This window comes from Struthio camelus, chromosome 1 (genome assembly GCF_040807025.1).
Source record: "Struthio camelus isolate bStrCam1 chromosome 1, bStrCam1.hap1, whole genome shotgun sequence".
NCBI lineage: Eukaryota > Metazoa > Chordata > Aves > Struthioniformes > Struthionidae > Struthio > Struthio camelus.
In genome coordinates this window covers 54252784-54276221 of record NC_090942.1, presented here as the reverse complement: position 1 = coordinate 54276221, position 23438 = coordinate 54252784, and the positions used below count along the sequence as shown (strand labels likewise).

The window sequence follows — 23438 nt, the reverse complement described above, 5'->3', positions numbered from 1 at the left end:
TTTCAGGAAATGCAATAAATAAACAATGACTGTCATTAAAAGCATCTGCCAACTACCGCAGCCCTAAAGACACTTCCAGGTTATTTGAAGGAATAGTTCACAGTAAATGGTTCATGAAAAACACCGATATTTTCATTATTCTGGAGGAAAGAGCTTCCGTTCTTCTTCCCGTAGTGTTCTGCCAGGAAGTGTGTCTTTCAAGTACACAGGCAGAATATCTAACAGATGTATCAGGAATTCAGTGAAAGAAAGGGAGATAAACGTACATCAACTACATAGCTGACCAAAGCCTGCAACCTGAAAATTTGTGTACTGTTTGCATCGGTGGCAGTGTGACAATGCCTGTCAGTATGAGTGTAAGTTGACTAAGCACGAGTAAAGCTAAACATTCAGTATATCTGCTCTGCATCTAAGTGAGACTTGAGCTCTGTTAAAGCACACTTATGAAAGTTTAAGAATGAACATGGCCAAGGCAAAAGTTGAATGTCTGAAGAGAAGTGAAAAGAAACACATTCTTCACCATGTTACTGTCCCACAATCTATACTTTCTATAAGCCTTGCTCCTGCAGCCTATCACATCCATACATTTTTAGATGCTTAACGTTCATTTTTAACACTCTTGTCCAGGAAATTTTCACTGGATTAGGATGTTATGTTAGCAAGAAATATCACTGATATAAAAGTTTCATATGTATTGCCCAATTATTTAAATGTTTAGGATTAACACAGCAGGAGAGACATTTAGGCTGTTTTCACACTACCAGAATGTCAAGTAAGTCCTTGTGCCTAAGATGACAGGTGAGTATCTTGTTAGGTCTCTGGAACGAGTACCAAGAGCCTCCGTGAAGAGTGGAGCAGGAAACTAAAAGGAAACTTGGATGCAGAAATGGGGATTGCACTCAGCAGAATTTAGGCCTTCCAAAAGCAGCACTTATTTTCTCCATTACACAACTCGGGATGAAATTCTATGGCCTACTTGTGCAGAAGGTTGAAAAAGATGACTGTAATGGCCTGTTTCGGCCTTCAGCCCATGTGGCTGATTTTTCTTTAGGCTAAGCTTTCCCACTGCTCTGGCAATAAATAGTCTATATTTAGGGATGCTTAAAAGCTTTTTTCCCACTACTACTGCAAAACAACAGGGTTTCAGAGCAAACAGGACTGAATTTATACATCTTTAAATGTCGGAAGTATTTTTCAGGGAAGTTCTCTTACCTCTTTCTCCATTTGAAGTCCTTCTGCTCTGATATTTCTCTCAAATACTTCCCTCTTTTCTGTCTGTGGATTGGATTTTCTATACACCAGAATGTAGTCAATTCGACATTTTCCATCTCTAAAATACAGTCCATTGGCTTTGTTCTTATCAGGTACTTCCTGTTAAGGGAAAGTCAAATATTTCAGTAATGCTAATGTGTTTTGGTAATTGCTGCGTCCTGATCTGCATCTGCAATTTTCAGCATTACTCAACCAGAAAGATAAGGAATTAGAACAAGCTGCTCAAATTTTTAGGTGTTTTACCCAGAATGTTTCTGAGGTCCTCTGAAAGGAGCGCAGACCTCTCCAGCTTAAAACCAGGAGATCTTCTTAGGCAGATATTTTGTCACATGGGAATGGGACAGGACAGAAGAGAATATTTTATGCAAGACCACCTTCCTCCCGCCACACCCACCAGAAAATTAGGTATAGCTTCCTACCTATAAAATAAAGCAGAAAATAGTGTTATACTGAAATGTAAATGTATAAGTAAGGACTTGATATGGTAGAACGCTTTTTTGCATGGGGAGGAGAAATGACGGCACAATATTTACTATGGTGAGAAATACTAAAACCGGGTGCAGAGATTCTCTTTGCTTTGTGACAACAAGATTACCTCCGGCCCACAGGACACAGAAAAGAGTATGAAGGCCCTGTTCCTACCTCACCATACTTCACCCGATTAACTACAGAATATTGTAGGTTTATGGAACAACTGAGGAAACTCACCAGATTTATTTGAAAATAATTCCTGGTGTTTCATCTAGTAGCACATAAAGGCAATAAATATTATTTCTTGGCTCTTTTCAGCAAAGAATGTGCCTGTTCAAATGTTTGCTCTGACAGAAAGAAGCAAGCTGATTTCACTGTTAATGAAAGGTCAAGCAGACCCCTCTCCTGAGAGCCGGAGGACTGGACTGCTGCTCTCTTTTAGAAATTCATGAGATGAAATTCTCCACAGATCCTCCTTACAATTTATCACTGCTTCCATATAATACAAATCTTGCCCAGAGGTTAAGTTTTTGCTTTTCTATGTGTTGAAATTGTTTGTGGCTGGAGCGTTTCTTACAAGAAATGTACACTAAGAGTGGTATATGGAAACAAACCAAATTCCCTAAGAGCAGTATAACGGGCAGGGGCCTTTGGGGACCTCTAGACCAGTCTACCTCCAAGCTGAAGGGAGGGTTGGGCTAATTCTCCTTTGTTTTCCTAGAATTTGCTGAATCATTCCTGCCAGAAATAACCACGTCCTTTAATGCATAACTAAATCTTTGAAAAATGAATATTTTGCCTTTCACATGTAGGAAGAAGAGGGAATTTTCAGAATACTTTCTTCATAGGATAATTGCTTCTGAATTTAAATGACAAAAAGTGAACGTAGTTGCCCTAATAATAATAGGAAAAATTACTCTTACAGAATAAAAAAAAAAATACTCCCAGTCAGGAATTTTAGTGCAAACTACCTTCTTGATTCTCAGGAAGCATCTCTGTTGAAAGAGAAAAACAAATGAAAGCGTCCCAAATGCCCCTTCCCTTGGTGAAACCACTTTATTGCAGGCAGAGAGGGGAATTTTTTTAGGATTGTTTTATTACAGTGCCTGACTCCTGACGCAGCTTCATGCAGACTTGATATAGTAGGAACAGTTCTTGGAGTTGAAAAAGAAGGCAAGAAAAAATATTTAAGCCCTTAGGAAATAATGGTAACAGACCATTTATATCTATACTGATACCATGCTGACAAATGATATTATCAGGATATCAGAAGTATTTTTCACAGAGCATTAAATATGAAAACAGCTCAGGAAGGACATTCCTTTTCTTTTTTTCTGGAAAGTATCTGTGTTGAGAAGACAGAAAGAAAAAATTCAAAAGGGTAGTTAAATAAAAGAAGGATGCAATAGGAGATTTAGAGGCAGTGGATCAGCTTGTTGCTCCTGCTCTGATTTCTGAGCTTCCTTCTCAGCCAATTTTTCTGTTCTGTAGGTGCCAGGTCACAGACAGGCTGTGTGTATTTTAACAAGTTAAGCACTGTCATAGGAAAGGATCTGTTGAGCAGAACAATTAGTACTGAGGATCAGGTGTCCACACTTGTCCAGGCTTGAGGGTTTACTTTGGGCCAACTCTAGTCTGGTCCAGGAGACTCTCTGCCCATTATCAGCTGAAGTGCATCTCACAGTTTATTTTCACCCAGAAGGAATCCGTTTTCTGAAATCCAAGACTGCTCTGCAGGGCAAATCAAAGCTTGGGAAGTGGGGGCAATCAAGAAGTTCACTGCAAATGTCCACTCCTGATCTGAACCAAAATGCTATCACAGACCCACCTAGAGCGTATCACAAGGAATGTACTCCATGTGGAGCAGTGACTCCACTGGAAAAACTGACAGATCGGCCCTTTGGCTCCCTATGTTCCATCTTTTCCTCAAGAAAATTGGTTTGCCCTACACTGACTCCTCAGCGAATGTGGGATCTTGTGATAAAAAGTATCAATGAAATTTGGCTAAATTATTTGACCTATAGCCCTACTTCACCTATGAATACGACTGCCTGGGAAACTACTTTCTATTGAACTTGTGACACTCTCCCAAGCCCAGTACTGCCATTTTTGTTCAGAAAGGCTGCTTGGACGCTATCTGTACTTGGAGGACCTTGTCACTGGAGGAATCTAGAATGACAAATCCAGACTGATAAGCCCTCCTGGACTTGTATGGGCTCCATACAAGGAACCCTTTCTGTCACCCTCTGTTACGGGAAACTAATTAGCCTATCCAGGTGGCTTTACAAGCCGTGCCTGGACATAAGGATTGTCAGGATGCAGTGATGTAACACAATACAGCGACAGCCAAGCTGGCTCAGCAGTGTCTGGAAATAGGAGCTGCTGGACTTGCGCATTATCCACAGTATCCCCGGTTTTCGCTATTCTAGATAAAAGTCACTCTCACCTTGAGACTCACTGACACTTTTCAGACATTGCCTCTGTTTCCCTCTGTCATGACTTCAAAATTCACTTTTCCTGCACTGATAAAAAAAAGTCTAGAACCAGTTCTGACTGCAGTTTTTGGTGGCAAAGTTGTCTGGTCATGGAAGTCAAATATCCATCCCTTTGTCTGAAAAAGGATGCTAGAAGAAAGCTGCAGAACAGGAAAGACTTAACTTTAGCAAGAAGTTTAGCATTTCCTGTTATTTTTGCTGCTTAATTTGTAATACGCATAGCTTAACGTGTATCATCAGGATTCTGTTTGCCAGGAATGCACTAGTTTTCCTATCCTCAGAACCCACAACTGGGAGTCGTCAGCATTCATAGACGCAGGACTCATACATATATACATCCTAGGAGGACTTCAAACTAAAGGCTTACGTCAAATGTTTCACTACGCAAAATCAGAGGTTTTAAAGCTATAGGGAGTTTACATGGAAATTTTAAACAGAAATGCAATTAGGGAAATCAAGGATGCTCAAAACTACCTAGTTTTTTAAAAAATAAATTAAAAGGTCTCCAATATCCACTTATTTAAAAACAGATTAGATTTTTTCTTCATTTCCAGTTCTTTTCATACCTAGTTGTTATCAGTACGGAAGTCTGATGAAAATAGGATCTTTGAATTTTAGAGATGATCTTTTCCTTTGGCTTGTGCCTACTTGAAATTATAATCCCTTACATATGACTTCACAACTGGTGGAGGGACTAGTACTTGCATCATCATGAATAGCGATAACCCAGAGGAACCCAGAATCACCCAATTTGTAAGGCACAGTTCTAATCAGCGAATGAGTATATTTTCCATGTGTGTCACTTTTCTTAGCGTCCTTTTGCCCATTTATATTATAGTTTTGGGAAGGCTGTATTTGTTATATATCTTGAGCTCAGCATATTCTTGATACCATAATATATTTAATTAAAAAGAGCTTTTCTAATAACAAAATTATCTAGGCTGCAAAATCATGTGCTCACAAAACTGTTACTTTCTAAGTTGTAGTTATCTGTGAAAGCTTAGATTATCTCTTCCCACATTGATCCCAGGCACTGAACAAGATGGATTTTGTGGGAAAAAATATGCATCTAGCTTGTAATGTAATAAATGAGTTCAAGAAAACTGAGCTGAAATTGCACAGGCTTTCAGAGGAGCCATAAAGAACATCAGAATTCTTATTTTGCAACTTGAATACCTTTATTCTGGCATAACCTTTAGTGGAAATTCCAATTTATAAAAAGGACTGTTAAAACAAACTCTGCTATACGTAGTATTAATAATACTGTCCCCAAATATTATCAACAGAGTTTGAAGCTTAACTGGATTAGAGGAGTGACTTTTATCATTTTAATTTCAGAACTACCTACACTAGCTGGAACCTTAAGAATAGACCATACATGCTGATTTAAGTAAAAGATGAATTTTGTCCCAGCTCCTCCTTTCTCCCTTCTCTGGACACAGAAGACTGATTTAATGCTCCACAGAAAGAGAGGTGGCATTGAAGCGGCCTTAGAGAACAGCTCCTAAGTCATCTTTCCCTTTCATTTTTACTTCCTGTCTGCTGTTACTCTCGTTCGCAGAATTTGAATCTTCAATGGAGTTAAAACTACAAGATTTTGGTGATAATACATCTCCAGTTTTAGATTTTAAAGTGCATATCTAATTATTACACTGGCATACGTAAAAAGTGTTTTGATCAATGCACATGCAGAGAAATGTGGTTTCTAATTTACTTAGAATTTAGGTGTGCCTGAGTGAAACACAAAACAAAGACAAGACCCATCCTTAGCCGAAGGGTAAGCTGAATGCCAGTCTGGCTGTGCATCTGTGATAGAACCGTTGATAAAGCTCCATCCACAAAAACCTTCACTGGAGCCAGTCATACACAAACCAGGAAGAACGCAACATCAGTTTCAGATCTGGTTAAGCATGCACAACTAACAGTTGAAGTAAGCAGTATTTTGACTTGTCAGCTAAAAACAAGAAACTTTTTGAATTCTCTTGTAAATTTTTTGGATTATAACTGCATTTTAACAAACTCAGTCAGAAACCATATTATATTAGACAGCTGCAAGGCTAACTTTAGAACTAAAGCAAACAAACATCAATATAGCAATATTCAAAGAGACTTTCTCTGGTGTCACGTCCCCTGTCCTGAGGACATTAGGGGAGATCTACAGGCTCTCTTACCTGCTCAAGGTAGAACTCCATCACTAAACTGAAAGGAAAGTTTGAAGCTTCAGAGTTCACCCCATCACTGCACAGTGGTGCTCCTATATTTATCCACCCAAACCATACAGATACATCTAAACAGCATATCTTTTCCTTCTGGAATTAATCAGGGGCCAAGTACTTTGAAATCTTTTTTGTAGATGATAGCATCCCGCAGCTCCATTTTCTGTTTTTTTTTTCCTTATATACATACATGCAACCTATATTGCGATTTTCCTCAGTTATAGCTATGAAAAAAAAAAATTGTTCAGATAGGAAAATATTCCTCAGACATTTTCCCTCTTGCTTTGAAAAACAACAAGGTCTGGGACAAAGAATGCATCAAAAGGGGGAAAAAAGGATTTGCAGCATTGTTAAATTAACAGTACCATATGTTACTCTCTCTTGTCCCCTATCCTCCTGATCATTCTCTGTTCATTTTTCTTCTTTAACATGCAAAGATCATGTACCTTTCACCCCTCTCTACTTGTTAGAGACCATATGGTACATGATTACACAGGGATATCATGTCAGGTTACCCTACTACAATGCAAGCAGGCAAAGAGGTCCCTATGAAAGTGATGTGGGAAGCTGAGGAAGAGTGATGAGGAAAGGGGAAGATGAAATTGTGAGCAAGGTCAAACACATCTCTGGGTGGCCTGAATTTTGTGCCTTTAATTATCTGCTTAAACACTCCAGGAGCGCAGCTCTCTATGGGCTGAATTTCTAGTACAAGAAAAATCTCTCACTCTCCTCAAGCGTTTCACAAAATAATTTGCACCAAAAAAAATTTCTAGGTGCTGAAAAAGCCATCAGCTGTAATTATATCTTCTAAGACACATCTACACTAGTAAACAAATCAGGACTGGGGCAGGGGCTTCAGCACTTCAGACCATGGTCTTCCATACTTTTTAATCTGGTGTGGCCCTATGAGTTCTGACCTGTGTCAATCAGCCTCCACCAAACTATCCTCAGGCAGTTTGGAGATAACACAGGACCACTCCAATACATAGTCTGGACGCAGCCACACTTCTGAGGCAGGGTGAAAGGAAGCCTCAGGGCCAGAGACCAGTCCCTCATCTATTCTCTCTGGGCAGATAGTCCTAACATCTGTGAGCTGTACGGCAGTTTGAGCAAAGTTTAGAGTATCACTTTCCTTTCTTTCTTCTTCATACTTGAGTATATGATATTTTCGCTGCCTTAAGCCACAACTTAAAAGGGACTTTGTGCTAGGCAATGATCTCTCCCTGCTTGGTATACTCTTGGTATACAACATCAGGTTGCTTCTGTTCTTCACCGGAAGAGAATATGTGTCCCATATCTGACACGCAATGCCTCCTATGAGAAAGTCATGCTAAATTCTCCTCCTCCTTCATCCTCTAAGATTAAGATAGGAAAAAAAAAATCCATCATTTTTCAGAAAAAGTGAAGCGTTCTACTTTGCTGCTTCAGGAAACGAGTAGACAACAAAGGCTTGTACAGATGTTTCACGGGAGTGGCGCGTAAGATAAATAAGGCCTCCTTTTAACCTAAAATAGTTTCTTTCAGCATTATAATCTTTGAATGGAAAAACAGTCCCTATGACAGTCCCCAGAGAATGAGATTTTCAATCAGGTTACATTTATTCGCTTCGATAGTGGGCATATTTAATTATTAGAATAATAATTCTGCATATTCTTACCTCTCCCACCACTTCCAACCTGCTGGCATCATCAGAAGTACTGGTCAAGTTACCATGGTGAAGCAGAGAGTCGTCGTCTTTGGAAGGGCTGTTCACACCTTCTAACTCATCAAAAAAAATGTTGACGTCCTTGGCTACTAAAAACAAAAATAAAAATATATATTCGAATCACAGTTGAGCCAAACAAAGTCTCTGAGTGTAATGTGTTATTATCAACAACTGCACTTTTTTGTTCTGGTATAAGTATCTACTATATTAAGTTTAAAATCTCCTGATGCATATTGGTGCAATGCTTTTTTTCACCAGTAAGCCACAGAGAGATTTAGGATATATAATATCTCTCTGATGTCAAATAAGTAATCATCTGTCACAATAAAACATATGTTAGCTATCTCTTCAGCTTCTCTTGAGATAAGTGGCTTAAATGATCGCCTTCTGGATTACTATGGCCTCTGAAAATTTTCTTCTTATAATGAAGCACGTTTTTAACATACTACATAATGTTAGAAGCTGTACAGAACTGTAAGGCAATCAGAGGCAGAGGCTCCCAAATAATTAACGTCACTCAAAAGAAACTGAATAAATCAGCCTGGACAAAGCTCTGTACAATTTGGCTATTTCTAGCTTAGCATGTTTTGGTATCTGCAAAGCTGTCACGTGCAGATGTGCACAGCCTTCAGAGTTGGGCATGAAGAAATGGCTTAAATTTGTAGGATGCGGAATTATATCCAACTTGATGAAAAGTCAGGAGATATGCTCTGCGGGAGCTGTTTCCAGCCCCAGCCCCAGCACCTGGCCTGTCCTGGTCACTCCGGTGCTGCCCGATGCCCGGGGCTGGGCCTGCCCTCCGAGTGAAAAGGGTAGTGAAGAGATCAGTGTGAGGAGAACAAAAATGCCTTTGCTGTGAGGTTCAAGCCTCTACTGTGTGTAGGCTTCATTTCTCCAACCCTACATTTCATACGCAATACCCAGGATTATTACAGTAGAGCCAAAATTGTTGGAAAGGATCCCAAAAGGTCCGCTAATGAGCCTGTTTCCCTGACCAAGGCACGATCGAATACCTTTCTGTCATTCTTGCCAGAAATTTGTCTCACTTAGTCTTCCTCACACTTTTTGCAAACTCAGTTGACTTTTGGACTCATTTTCCTTTGCGCAACATCCTCCTGATCTTCTTGCTTCCCTGTAATTCCCCCAAGTAAGTAACAGGCAGTTGTAATTTCTGTTGACAAGAGTTTATATTGGAACAGCTAGCAATTTCTAATTGCTCGTGGCACCTTGGTCCCATTTCTAACTACTGGATGCAGGTATAAAAATTCATTCTTCCACTGTGGAGAGGCTGAATAGCCTCCAGAAATTAAAAGCTGTTAACTGTTCCCCAGCCTTTATGAGCGCTTTATGACCTCCTTCTCACCCTTCCCTTCTTCAAGGGTTGCAACCTGGCTTAAGAAGTCTTTTTTTAAAAATCTTTTAAAAAATGCTTCAGGATCGACAGCCTCTACAGGCAACTATTCTTCACTATTGTCAGCAGGAGAAAGTTTTCTTCCTAATGCTCATCCTGAATATGCACCTGCAATTTAAATAGATTGTGCTTTTCCTATCAGTCATGAACATAGGGAAGAGATTGCTCCCTTTTTGCACCTGTCTTTTACAGTATCTAAAGTCTGTTATTACTGCTTTATGTGGGTAAAAAGATCCACATAAGATCCAAAGATACAAGAACTCTTTTTCTTCCTTTTCAGGCATAAAGTAAGGACAGGGTTAACAACATACCTTGCACTTTAGATTGAAATACTTTTGCTTACGAGGCTACTACAAACTTTAAACAAATCAAAAAACCCTTCACATTCAAATTAGATAGCATAACAAAACAGTAGATACTATAGACTAGACTAGACTAACAATAAGAAATTCTCTGCCAGATTTGCAGTTTTTAGGATGGCATAATACTCCTTGAATTTAGCAATTTTTTGGTTGCACACTGCCTAATCTAGCGACGATTCTTTGTATCCCAATATTGGAATTGCACAATATTTAATCTCTATTTAACACTTTGAATCATGATCTTTCAGTTTTAGATAACACCCTCTGTTCTGCTAAATCCCAACCAGCTTTAGCAGCGATACCAGGGCTAATAGCCTCACCTACTTCACTCACCTTTGAATTGTGCTTGTCATCAGAGACTTAAAACTGCTTTTCAAAGATAGTGAATCCCTCTTGCCCTTTTAAAGTTTTTTTTTCTATCAGTTTGTTTATTTTACTTGTCCTATTTTTGTGAAAAGTGCCAAGACATCATTAGGGACCTCTGGTCCATCACCCAGGACCTGAGCTTTCTGTTTTTAGACAGGGCTTGGCCTCACAGCTTCCTGTTCCATGTGAGGGGTGAGTTTACTGAATCGGGGCAGAAGAGCATGGAAACTCCCCGTGTTGTTTTGGTGTGCGCAGCGGGGAGAGCCTGCAGCCTCTCAGTGTCACTGGGGCTGCATCCAACCCTGTCCTAGGACAAACTATTGAGGTATTTGTAGACTCAGAAGGAAGAAATAGACACCAATTTGTAGCACAGGCAGCAATATTAAAGAAAAGATCTGTCCCCTTCATCCATTTCAGTCCTTAAAAATCGTACTAGAATTGCTTACACAAGGCAAGGAAATTGCCACAAGACACAGCAGAGTCTAACCACCTTCCCTACCGTATCAAATGGCAAGACTGGAAGCTTTCCACCCTTATGACACTAATCTGGATGTAGATCACAACTAGCCTTTGCATACATGTTTATATGAGTAGAATTTTTCTGAATAATCAATATAAAGAACTGCTGGAGCAGAAACCTTTTTGAATCACTTGAAACCTTACTGACTGAAATCCTGAAGAGCACCTCCAAGAAAGAAACACATTAACCTGTATGTGATCAACACCACAGCATACTATGAAAAAAGAACAAAAAAATTAAATAGGAAAACTTTATCGAAAGACTACATAAGATATATATTTGTTGCCAAGAGAAGCAATGAAAGAAATAAAAATGAAACAGATTTTGTCTGGATGCCATGCACTAGGGAGTTTGAACTAGTTGCTTTTCCTTCCATGAAGACTGCCTTGGTATAACCGATGAGCCCACTGAGATACTGGAAATGCTACTTCCTGCAATGCCAATAATGCTTTGGGTTGCAAAATAGATGGTTTTCAAGCAGATGTTTGAGATATACAACTTGGTGTGTGAGAGAGTGAATTTGTTTTGAGGTTTCAAGCAGAGAAAGACTAGATTATTTTGAGGACTTGGAATAAACATCAAATCTTATTTCAAAGTCACTTCGAAATCCAATCCATCACAGCGGTTACTGGAAGTTGCGGAGGCAGTGGATCTCTGCGGGTTAGTGAAATTAGCTCTAGTCTGCCTTTAGTAGCAAATTGCTTATATCAAAAGAACACAGATAATTGGCATGCTGGTTGGTAGCTTCAGAAAAGAGGATAAGGAGGAGTGAAGTGGTGTATATACCGAACTACCTTGTCAGCACTGGAGGTGTCTGTGACCCTCCTTCAGCTGCAATAAATGCATGCTGCTGGAGAAACTGTGAAGGTCTTTACCCTCTTGCTGTCTTTGTTTTTGAAAATATACTCTTGTGTTTCAGTCACTGACATGGGAGGTCTAACTTCTTTTGCTGAGAACACTTTTTTCCCAAAAGTCTCATTGGATACTTACACTACAATTCCTTAAAATACTGTTCCACAAAACCAAATAAATAATTAAAAATTACACCCTAATTGCTTCCATTCTCTGTGCTGTCCACTTTAATAATGGCGATGGTACTTCCAAGCCAACCGTCCTACTAACTGTAACTAAACTTAACCACTCCACTCCACTGAACATGAACACTCCTAAGTTGCCAAATGTTGCTAAACACATAACCAGGGCTCCATCTTTTATTTTTGCCTCCGACTGTGACATATATATGCTCCAAACTGATCCTAACATAATCATATATAATAATTTTCCTTATCACTTGGGAGATGGACTGGTGCTAGTATATAGTCATATCTTTTCAGGCAGTGAAATTTAACAGCAGTAGAGCAATATGCATATTGCTACAACAGATATTAAGAACTCCCCCTATGTTCATAGATCAGCTTAATTATACAGGTTCTTTTCTCTCTCCATTGAGGAAAAAAAATCAAGGTGATTTAATTATTATTCCTATAGCCAGAATCACTTGAGGAGTTTGAAAGAATGTGGATATACAAATATTTTCACCCCAAATTTAGCAGAACTACATGTTCTGGAAACTAGGGAATTCTGAGTGAGAGTCAATGTGGAATCTGAGTGGTCCACGAGACCATTCAAATCAGGGGGCTGATTTGGGTAGCACTCAAAGATCATTTAAAATAATCACAGAATGGTTGAGGTTAGAAAGGACCTCTGGAGATCATCTAGTCCAAAAATGCCCATGTCTTTCTGAAGATGGACACTCAAAAATCAAGACCCCTAAAATATGAATCTCCTTTTAAAAATGGGACTTGACTCTATGTGTTAGTGTGGCAAGACAGAAGCATGCTCAAAGATTATGTTTCTGTTAATTAAGAGCCCTTTTATTACTAATTGTCACACCATGCCATTGAGTATACTCTAGCTTTGGATAACGCAAACTGCTCTTTGGAAGCTTTTTGGCCTATCAGTAACATTAGATAATGAATTTATTTAAAAATTCTTCCTATCAATGCTTGCAAGATGTATAGCACAATTCTACTTGTAAATGGTGGTGGAAAAGGATTGGGTTTAAAATCACAGGTCTTGGAGAATACCTCTTAATAAAAAATCCTTACTAAAAAATACCATCTGTTTTGCAGAGACTTGCAAAGTAGAAAAATTCAAGAATGCAAAGCCAAGGCTCTTTCTACATCTTATTGTACTACATGTTATAACTTTTATAGTATTTATTTGGATTTTTGGATAAAAACATTTTCCTGCTCTCAGTAAGGCTGGTGGATACAATTTACAAACGTTTTCTGCAAGGAGATAACCCTACAGTGCCCACAGCCCAGAACATTTTATCATGTTAAATGTTAAATTCAATAACTATGCACGAAATAACAGCCCTATCTTATAAAATTCACAGACTTCCAGACTAAGAGAGGAAAAATGAAGGAATCAAATGAGTTTTCATTTAAACCTAATGGGAGTCAATGTACACTGGATGTAGAAAAATATTCTGAAAAGCAAGAGACTTTTTGGAAGTTTGACATTGTTGCAATGGCAATAAAAAGAAGTTTAATACATTGAAGCAGATTATAGGGATTCACAGGAAGAGCTTTGAAATCAAGATTTTTTTTTTTAATGAAGGAATTGATTACTTTTCCACAAGTCGCTCTTCTCAGTGTAATAAACTAGGAAATAGCAATGAAAGATTGTGCTCACTTTTGTCTGGCATCTAAGGGCACTATCAGCCCTCCCTGTCTTTGTCCCCCTGCCTGGGGCCAGCTCCAGCCCCAGCCCCAGCCCTAGACCCATCTCAGCCCAGCCCAGGGTCGTCAGTCGCTGCCCCGTGATGCCGCAGTGGTGCTGGCTCCAGCCCCACCACGGCCCTGCCTGGCCACTGGCTCCCCGACCCGGCATGGTGCCTGACACTGCCCTGGGAGCACCCTTCCTCTTAACCAGAGAAAAGAGAATGACAGTGAAATTCAAATAAAACTAAAATAAGGATTTCAGATTTAAGAGCAGCTTGAGAGCAGATCACAATGGGAAGTTCTGGTTTATATCTGACAGTGAGTTCATGCAATTCCTTGACACCTCTGCAGTCTAACTTACAAGTTTAGATCAGGTGCATCACCCTATTTTACAGTGTGCGTCTGCAACTATTTCCAGATTAATAGACGTTATTGTTTCTGCACTGTCTCTGATAGAGACTGAGATAATTTCTGAATGCACTGGGGTCAAGATGAAACTATCTTATAAAAGACTGAGCAGAAATCTTCTGAAAATTGTAGTTAAGACTCTACCATGAACTATGGTACTTAAGTGCAGAATTTAGCTTTGAAGCAGTAGAAATGACTTAAGTCTTTTATAATGGTAGTAAATTTACATAAAAGTATATAATGAGATGGTAACTCTTCATCTTCATTCATAGTCTAAGAAACAGATCAGTACAGTAGGAGGAAAAAAGCAAGTCGCTTTAGAGCTACTTTCTAGGAGGAAATATTTTATTCCAACTAGGAAGAAAAGTAACAATGACTATTCAGAGCAGCCAGCCTAGAAAGAATATTTGCAAATATTTGCTTTATGTTGGGTAGGATTCACCTACATTTGCATATCCAGAGTACAGATGTTTGTGTCTAAGCTATGGGAGTGTTTCAACTGAGCTAGTCTCTCTAAATTCCAGTTATAGGCAATGGAGAGAAAAAACCACTTTCAGCTCGTAATTCATCTAATCTATTTTAGATGCCTACTTTAAAATGAGACAAACTGGGCTCTGGACATGCTCATTACTTTCTATTGTCTATGAAGGAAGCTTAGACAATCAATTCAAATGTTGACATCTTCATCACAAGCCTGTACATTCAAACCAGATGAATCCCTTTTCGAGGGCACACAAAACTGGCATACTTTTTAAAGAAACTCGTGGTTTTATCTAGAAGTTATAAATTTGAAATTATAAGTAAATTATAAGTTATAATGAATTTCTGTACCCTGTTGGTTGAAATTTGGGGCTGTTCAGTACAAGGATCTGATCAGGGAGTGCAATAGTGAAGTATGACACAATATCAAGGGAAGTCAAGAAACAGCCATTTCATAAAGAACCTGCTTCAGAAGATCACTGTTAATAAATCTAATCTTGACATCTAATTTGTTTTAATCAGACCATCCATTTCTGTTCTGCTCAGCCTCACACTTGAAATGGAGAAGAGTTTCCTGTATTCAGATATAGTCTCTTCCCAACTGGAATTTGCTTGTCCTCGTGGGAGGACACGTCTTCTCAGCCTCTCCAGTGCATGTTCCAAATGCCGCCAGGCCTACGCCTGGGCTATGATATATTAGTGGCGAGAGAGAGAGGAAAGGAGAGGAGAAAGTAAAATCTCATTTACAGGTTTCCTGATGGGAAAAGCTTTTTAAATTACAAAGCAGAGTTCATCCTAAACCTACAGTTTGAATAATCAGATGATTCATTTTCAGACAATTACCACTGTCATTGTACTAACCTGACAGCTTTCACAGAATCACAGAATCGTTTAGGTTGGAAGGGACCTCTGGAGATCATCTAGTCCAACCTCCCTGCTCAAGCAGGGACTTCTAGAGCATATTTTCCCAGGATCACATCCAGGTGGGTTTTGAATATCTCCAGGGAAGGAGACTCCACTACCTCTCTGGGCAACCTGTTCCAATGCTCTGTCACCCTCACAGTGAAGAAGTTTTTTCTCAGGTTCAGATGGAACTTCCTGTGGTTCAGTTTCTGCCCGTTGCCTCTTGTCCTGTTGCTGGGCACCACGGAGAAGAGGCTGGCCTCATCCTCTTGACACTCCCCCTTCAGATACTTGTACACATTGATGAGATCGCCTCTCAATCTTCTCTTCTCCAGGCTGAACAGGCCCAGCTCTCGCAGCCTTTCTTCATAGGAGAGGTGCTCCAGCCCTCTAATCATCTTGGTAGCCCTCCGCTGGACTCTCTCCAGGAGTGCCATGTCTCTCTTGTACTGGGGAGCCCACAACTGGACACAGTACTCCAGGTGAGGCCTCACCAGGGCTGAGGAGAGGGGCAGGATCACCTCCCTCCACCTGCTGGCAACACTCCGCCTAATGCACCCCAGGAGACCATTGGCCTTCTTGGCCCCAAGGGCACACTGCTGGCTCATGTTTAACTTGTTGTCCACCAGCACTCCCAGGTCCTTCTCGGCAGAGCTACTTTCCAGCAGGTCAGCCCCCAGCCTGTACTGGTGCATGGGATTATTCCTGCCTAGGGGCAGGACCTTGCACTTGCCTTTGTTAAACCTCATGAGGTTCCTCTCTGCCCAGCTCTCCAGCCTGTCCAGGTCCCTCTGAATGGCAGCACAGTCTTCTGGCCTCTCCTCCCAGTTTAGTATCATCAGCAAACTTGCTGAGGGTGCACTCTGTCCCTTCCTCCAGGTCATTGATGAATATATTGAACAAGACTGGACCCAGTACCGACCCCTGGAGGACACCACTAGCCACAGGCCTCCAACTTGACTCTGCACCATTCACCACAACCCTCTGAGCTCGGCCATCCAGCCAGTTCTCAAGCCACCTCACTGTCCACTCGTCCAACCCACACTTCCTGAGCTTACCTAGGAGGATGTGCTGGGAGACAGTGTCAAAAGCCTTGCTGAAGTCCAGGTAGACAACACCCACTGCTCTGTCCTCACCTATGCAGCCACTCATTCCATCATAGAAGGCTATCAGATTGGTCAAGCATGATTTCCCTTTGGTGAATCCATGCTGACTACTCCTGATCACCCTCTTGTCCTCCAGATGCTTAGTAATGACCTCCAGGAGGAGCTGTTCCATCACCTTTCCAGGGATGGAGGTGAGGCTGACAGGCCTGTAGTTTCCTGGCTCCTCCTTCTTGCCCTTTTTGAAGACTGGCGTGACATTGGCTTTCTTCCAGACCTCAGGCACCTCTCCTGATCTCCAGGACCTTTCCAAGAGGATGGAAAGTGGCCTGGCGATAACATCCTCCAGCTCCCTCAGCCCTCGTGGGTGCATCCCATCGGGGCCCATGGATTTATGGATGTCAAGTTTGGACAAAAGATCTCTAATCTGATCCTCCTCAACCAAGGGAGAGTCTTCCTTTCTCCAGACTTCCTCTCTTGTCCCCAGGGTCTGGAATTCCTGAGGACTGGCCTTAGCAGTGAAGACGGAAGCAAAGGCAGCATTCAATAACTCTGCCTTCTCTGTATCCTTCGTCACCAGGGCACCCGCCCCATTCAGCAGCGGGCCCACGTTTTCCCTAGTCTTCCTTTTGCTATTGATGTATTGGAAGAAGGCCTTCTTGTTGTCCTTGACATCCCTTGCCAGATTTCATTCCAACTGGGCCTTAGCCTTCCTTGTCACATCCCTGCACGCTCTGACAACGTCCCTGTATTCCTCCCAAGTGGCCTGTCCCCTTTTCCACATTCTGTACACTTCCTTCTTCTGCTGGAGTTTGGCCAGGAGTTCCTTGCTCATCCAGGCAGGTCTCCTGCCCGCTTTGCCGGACTTCTTCCTCAGAGGGATGCACTGATCTTGAGCCTGGAGGAAGTGATGCTTGAATATTAACCAGCTCTCTTGGACCCCTCTTCCTTCTAGGGCCCTACCCCATGAGATTCCCCTAAGTAGGTCCCTGAAGAGGCCAAAGTTAGCTCCCCTGAAGTCGAGCGTTGCAATCCTACTTATTGCCCTGCTCCCTCCTCGTAGGATCCTGAACTCCACCATCTCATGGTCACTGCAGCCAAGGCTGCCCCCAACCTTCACATCTCCAACTAGACCTTCTTTGTTTGTTAGTACAAGGTCTAGCATTGCACCTCTCCTTGTTGGCGTCTCACCACCTGAGTCAAGAAATTATCATCAATGCTTTGCAGGAACCTCTTTGACTGTTTGTGCCTAGCTGTGCTGTCTTCCCAACAGATGTCAAGGTGGTTGAAGTGCTCAGTTTCCTCCCACCCCTTAAACTAATACCACCATCAAACGACCTGACCATAAAGCTCGATGTTTCCTGATTCTTATGGCAAAATTCAGGAGGAATACAGGCTTTTAGACATTCTTTTAGAATTCAAAAATATAAGTCACTGTTTCTCGCTTTAGAAAAATACTTCACAAAAAAAGTTTACAATACAATTGGAAAAGAGGGAAACCAAGCACCTTTCAATCCAGCAACATCATCAGGCCATGCATTTGGATTCTTGTCCTGAATAACAGTTTCCACTCCATTTTGGAAAATTTCCAGAGAAATTCAAGATTCTTTTGGATTCAAGAGTTGCCTCAACCATTTTTTACGAGGAGGGGGGTTGAGGGGAGGGTTTCTTCGCCTTTGTTAACAAAACTAGAATTATTTCTAGCTCAAGTCTTTCTGCAGTTGCATGTAAAAGGGTGGATCACTTAATTCACAGATCACAGCATATTACACCTGGAAAGAGACCGCTACACACACTAAGATGTGCAGGCCATCAGGCGACACGCTTATCACTTCTGATCCCCAAAGTGACTTCTTTCCCTAAAGCACAGCTCACTCAGAGCTCTGTTGACTTGGCTTCTGTTCCCTTATAAATGCCAAGTAACCTCCAATGAATAAAAATATGTCAGCCCTACTAGAGCTGTAGAAATGTGAATATACCCCAACACTCTGGAACAGCTGAAATTTCAAATCCAGTCTTAGGTCCCAAAGTGCTGCACCTACATGACATTGCTCGTTCTTCAAGAACGTCAAGAATGGATTAAAGTAATGGGAATCTTAGTATTTCTGATTACTCCTGCATAGGAAATCCTTAGGTATGTAATAATTCAAATGTTACTATGATCTGTCTATTAGCAAAAAATTTCTTACTGGCCTTCAATAAACCACTGAACTTTCTTATATACTTTAGTAATACATACTCATCATTCAGTTTGCCAGTTTCTATGTTCCTTCAGTTATAATTTCAATGTGTCCCAGTTGACTCTTCTACTATATACTCAATTTTATATCCAATAAATAACTTACTTTCTTGTATTGCATTAAGAATTTCTGAAAAGTCCACATCTGTCTTCTGTACGTCTGGTGTTATCCATATTTGCGTTTCCAACTGGTTACCCTGCAAATCCTCTCTTCCTTCTGAAGAAATTGAAGAGATTGATGGGGTTTGTGACAATGCAGCAGAAAATCCAGCCAAGGGGCTTTTAGGTTTGAGGGTACATTGGAAAAAACTACCTAGATTTTTTTCTTTCCCCAACAGAATAAATTTTTCCTCAAACCAAGCAGCTTTAGACATAGTATAGACTCAACAGATTTAAAACTAAATAGAACAAAATGACAACATTTTCTGCTATCAGCAGATTGATAGTCACCGCTGTTGAATTCGTCATTCATATAAACACCTGCCACCATGCCATGAGTGCCCCCTCACTGTACCATCTACAAAACTAACTCCAAAATTTGAAAACAGACAAGAGACACTGTTACAAACGACACAGGACTACAGTAACAGCTAGACTAAAATAAAACACACTAACACACAAAACACAAATTAAGTCTCAAGACAGAAAACAACCATTAGGAAGAAAAGAGCATGGACAGCATGTTTCAGTCATAGGATGCCATAAGGTCTCTTATGCCAAGGTGATGGCATACCACGGTCTAGGAAGAGCTCCAGCACTGCAGTACACTTTGAAAGGGGTCACAAGGATAGGTAATGGTTGCTGTGATGTCAGTTCAAGACCATTGCCGGATGCAGCACTTTTTAAATAGAAAGATAGGCTAGCAGGTCACTGTTTCAAATCTGTTTGCACATGTAAGCAGGCACAAGATTTGCCCATTTTTCAGGAGGCAATGTTCTTTCACATGAGCAAAAAAAGCAGAAAGTTTTGAAAACACACCCTTTCTGTGTAGACCCATAGCCAGAAAATGTGGCCGGACATTCAGGCTTGAACTGCTGGCTACAGGGTACTCTGAGGCAGCCAAAGACAAGGAGGGAGTGACCGGGCATATGGCAGGTTTTCGAAGAACGGCAGCAAAACCTGACATTTCGCAAATGCATCTATTTATTAGAAGCGACGCTCTTGCGTAAGCAGTACACAGAGTTAGCAAAGAGTTGCAGTGGTCAGGAGATACCTAAGATGGGACTTCAGAACAAAGAGGTCATGGCAGAAGAACAAGCCATCAGGTCATTTAGTCTATTACTGTGCCTTCGCTAGTGGCCATCTTTCCTGCTTTTGATGGAAGCAATTTCCTTTCCTCTGCAGTCTATCTAGAACAAGTTAGCTTTCTTCTGAATTCCTTCCTAATCCACTTTAGCTTTTTTTTTTTTTTTTTTTTGGGGGGGGGGGCTACAAAGTGATTACCTCACCAGTGCCTTAATGAAAGTTGTTACAAATTATATTCCTGGGTACAAAATTACTCCATGCTACTTTGAAGTCCATACTTCATTTTTTTAGAAATACAAGTCTCAAAATGAGTATGTACCAGTTTGGATCTTTTTTATCTCCCAATGTTAAAATATTATAAATTTAAACTGTCTCATGTTTGCCCCAGTGTATTCTTTTGTTCCACAGAAGAGACTCACTGTTTACATCAGAGACAGTTTCCCTTATAGATTCCTGTAAACGGTCTGTCATAGCAGCAGCAGGAGTCAGCATTTAATGATGTAGAACAAAGAGAATTTCTTAAGTGAGACAGCTGATTATTTATATAATAGCAGCCTAGGGAAAATCTGCAGATGGCCTCAGAAGTGGGAGTCTCAGAACTGCCCCAAAAGAGACTTCTGGGGACTAAGGAAAAATACTGCAGCTGCTGGAAAAGAACCAACAATAGGACGGAGGTAGAGAAGTGAGCAATAGACAGCAATTCAGTAAACAGCTTTGTCAGTGATACCATTCAATTTCTTGTTAAATACTCAACTGTCACTTTTTAACATATGCATATTTGAATCCTCAAATCTGCCAGCCTGTCTCCTCCATTTGAACCTTGGTTACAGCCAAATAACAACAACTCTGACAAATACAAATACTTTTTCCTCTTTTGTTAACACCCAAATCACTGCTCCCAAGAAGACATGAAGGCGACAGATCTCTGCAGCATCTCCAACAGATCTGAGCCATTGGGCAGGGAGGGAGGCAGTGAGAGCCAAAGCAGCTCTCGCAAACAGCCTCTCAGCAGCAGATCATCCCACCAACCAAGGGGCTGTGGCCACAATATCCTACTGATGCCAATGTGGCAAATGCAGCAGGAGGGCAAAAGAGGTTCAGCCCCAGGTGGTCTGGGAATGGTGTTAGTTGGGGTGCCGAAGATTTAGAGCAAAGATCAGCCAGCAAGGAAAGACCTGAACTGCTGATGTCAAACATATATCTAATAAACAGACCTACTGATAAAATGAATCTGTCAAAGAATGTATATAGTTAATTCCAAAGTCACTTTTTTTTTTTTTAATTAATGAAAAATACTGGCCAGAAGGTGCCCATAAAATGCCCAACCTAAACCAAACTGTTGTCCAACCTAAAACAACCTATAAAGCCAAGAGGAATTTTGCTACTTTCTTCAATGAGTTCAGCATTGTCGCTCCTGTATTTGGCCCATTTCAGTACGGGGAGCTTCCAGCATTTCAGTATGGACACAAAGAACAATCTCATAAGCTCCTGTGTTTCACAGTAGCCTTAATACCTGGACTCACTGCACAAATATCAGACCAGCAATATCATCCAGGCTGATTTCATTCCAAATCAGAGACATCATCTTCTACCAGACATTTGCAATTTAATACAAAGTTAATCACAGTCTGGTCTTCACCAAAAAAAGGAGACCAAGAAATGCATCTGCTAGTAACGAACATCTTCAAAATAACTGGTTACAGGAAAGCTTCCCTCTCCCCTATTCTTCACAGTGTCAATAAACGGAGTTGAATTAGGACAGGTTCCTTCTTACCCTCCTCTTCCTCCCTCAGCATCCACTTTGTAGGAGGGAATGCCATATTTTCTTGTTGAGGGAAACCACCCCTATGTGATGGGGATGGACTGGCCAAATTAATGACTTCTGATTTGTTGGGGGAACACAGTTGTTAGCCCAGGAGCTATTTGGAAAAGGTATAACGTTCTCTCCTACGTCCATTTATTTTCTAGATTTTACCATAATTCTCCAGGGTAACAAATCTGGATATTTTCCAGTGCCACTGTTGCTATAAGGGGATCAGTAGCCTCGCTTTAGCACCTCCTTACTTCAGCAGCTGCAGTGTCTCTGCTGATTCATGCCTTCTCAGTGGTAGATCCCACTGACTAAACTCTAAGTAATATTGCCTGGAAGGCTGGGAGGGAAAGACCTTTTCTCCACAGCAACATTAGAAATAAACACATGTAAGAGTGAATATTGGTAAATATTAGATTTACTAAACTTTCAGTGGTTTTATTAAAAGATCAACCTGAGATTTTTCTTCAGTTCACTGTGACATTTTAGTCCATTTTAAATGAGCTCATGGCGCTGATATACTCTTTGATGCATAAAGTAGTGCATAAAGTAGCATACCATTTCCTTTATTTGTTTTGAAAGGACTCTGCTAATCAGGTTAGGAAAACAACTCAGATTTTTAAAAAGGCATCTCATTTTTAGAGGCTGAATGAGATGGTTTGTTCTAAACTGGAATTTTAATTTATTCTAAATAATAAAATGATCGTATGTATCAAGTAAGGGAAATAAGTAGCAAGGTACTAATTACGGTGCTAGTGTTAAGCCAGCTCCTTCCCACTGCACTGACAGAGTTTTCTATCTCCTAAAAATTATGAATATACTAAAGCACTTCGCTGCATGAGGGCCTTGTTGCTTCTAGCATCTATCCAAGTAGGACAAGTAACATTTCAGATGTGGCCTTCACAAGCAACACCTCCTCTTCTTGCACAGTATACATTTGAAGCCAGATTTTCAAAGTCTGTGCATTTTTACACATGCACTGTGGTGTGCAAATCCTATTTGTAGATGGTTACGTGCACACTGCAGTCTGAAACTGAGCATGAGCACTTGGGTACACAGACGAATGCACATATTATTTTCGGTATCTGGCATCAACATAGCATATAAATAGGTTGATCGAGTAAGCACTGCTATTGCTTAATACGTAATAAAGTGTTCATATTTACTTAATAAATCTCAATAATTTTGAATGGGTGTGTGAGAACAGACCTGATCTTTGTAATTCACCGTGGCAGTCAGGGCTTCTTGAAGAATTTTGCCGCTTCTGATCGTTGGTCAGAGTAGAAATATTTAACTCTCCTGCTCTCTGTAATCACAGTCTTTCTTCTTCGTCCTCCCCTCAATTCCAATTAACTAGGCAAGTGAAAACAAATGTTTTCTCTGCAGCTGTAGAAGCTTCTGCAGAGAAAAAAACTTACAGCTTCAAAGAATTTCTCTGAAAAGGCACCTCACCAGTGACTTCTTTCTGTTCAGTGAGCTGAGAGTTTTGTTTCCTTTTGGCAGCAAACACACACCTCCACCATGGTTGTGTTTCAGCCTGGAAATGGAATAGGAGTGGCAAATAGCTAGGAAGCCGTGTGGGGAGATGCTTCTGCCACAGGGCCATCTACTGCCAACTAGACACTATTTAGCAAGAACAAAGATAATTCTAACGTTGGCAATTTTATTTTGCTTCATTAAGTACTGCCTGCAGTTTGTACAGA

The 23438-nt window shown here is 40.8% G+C and overlaps 1 protein-coding gene across 8 annotated transcripts in view; it reads right to left on the bottom strand.

Moving 5' to 3' along the window:
* The window catches only part of ANO4 (anoctamin 4), a 228358-nt gene that overhangs the window by 100224 nt on the left and 104696 nt on the right, over positions 1-23438 (bottom strand). For 3 of the 8 annotated variants that reach the window (XM_068938844.1, XM_068938826.1, XM_068938808.1), the window contains 3 exons: positions 18787-18897; positions 8112-8248; positions 1213-1371 (listed from right to left, as the gene is read on the bottom strand). In XM_068938844.1, coding sequence (XP_068794945.1) covers positions 1213-1371; positions 8112-8248; positions 18787-18897 — 407 coding nt within the window. The remainder of the gene's footprint in view (positions 1-1212; positions 1372-8111; positions 8249-18786; positions 18898-23438) is intronic. The other 5 variants (XM_068938779.1, XM_068938789.1, XM_068938833.1 and 2 more) reach the window with 3 other exon arrangements.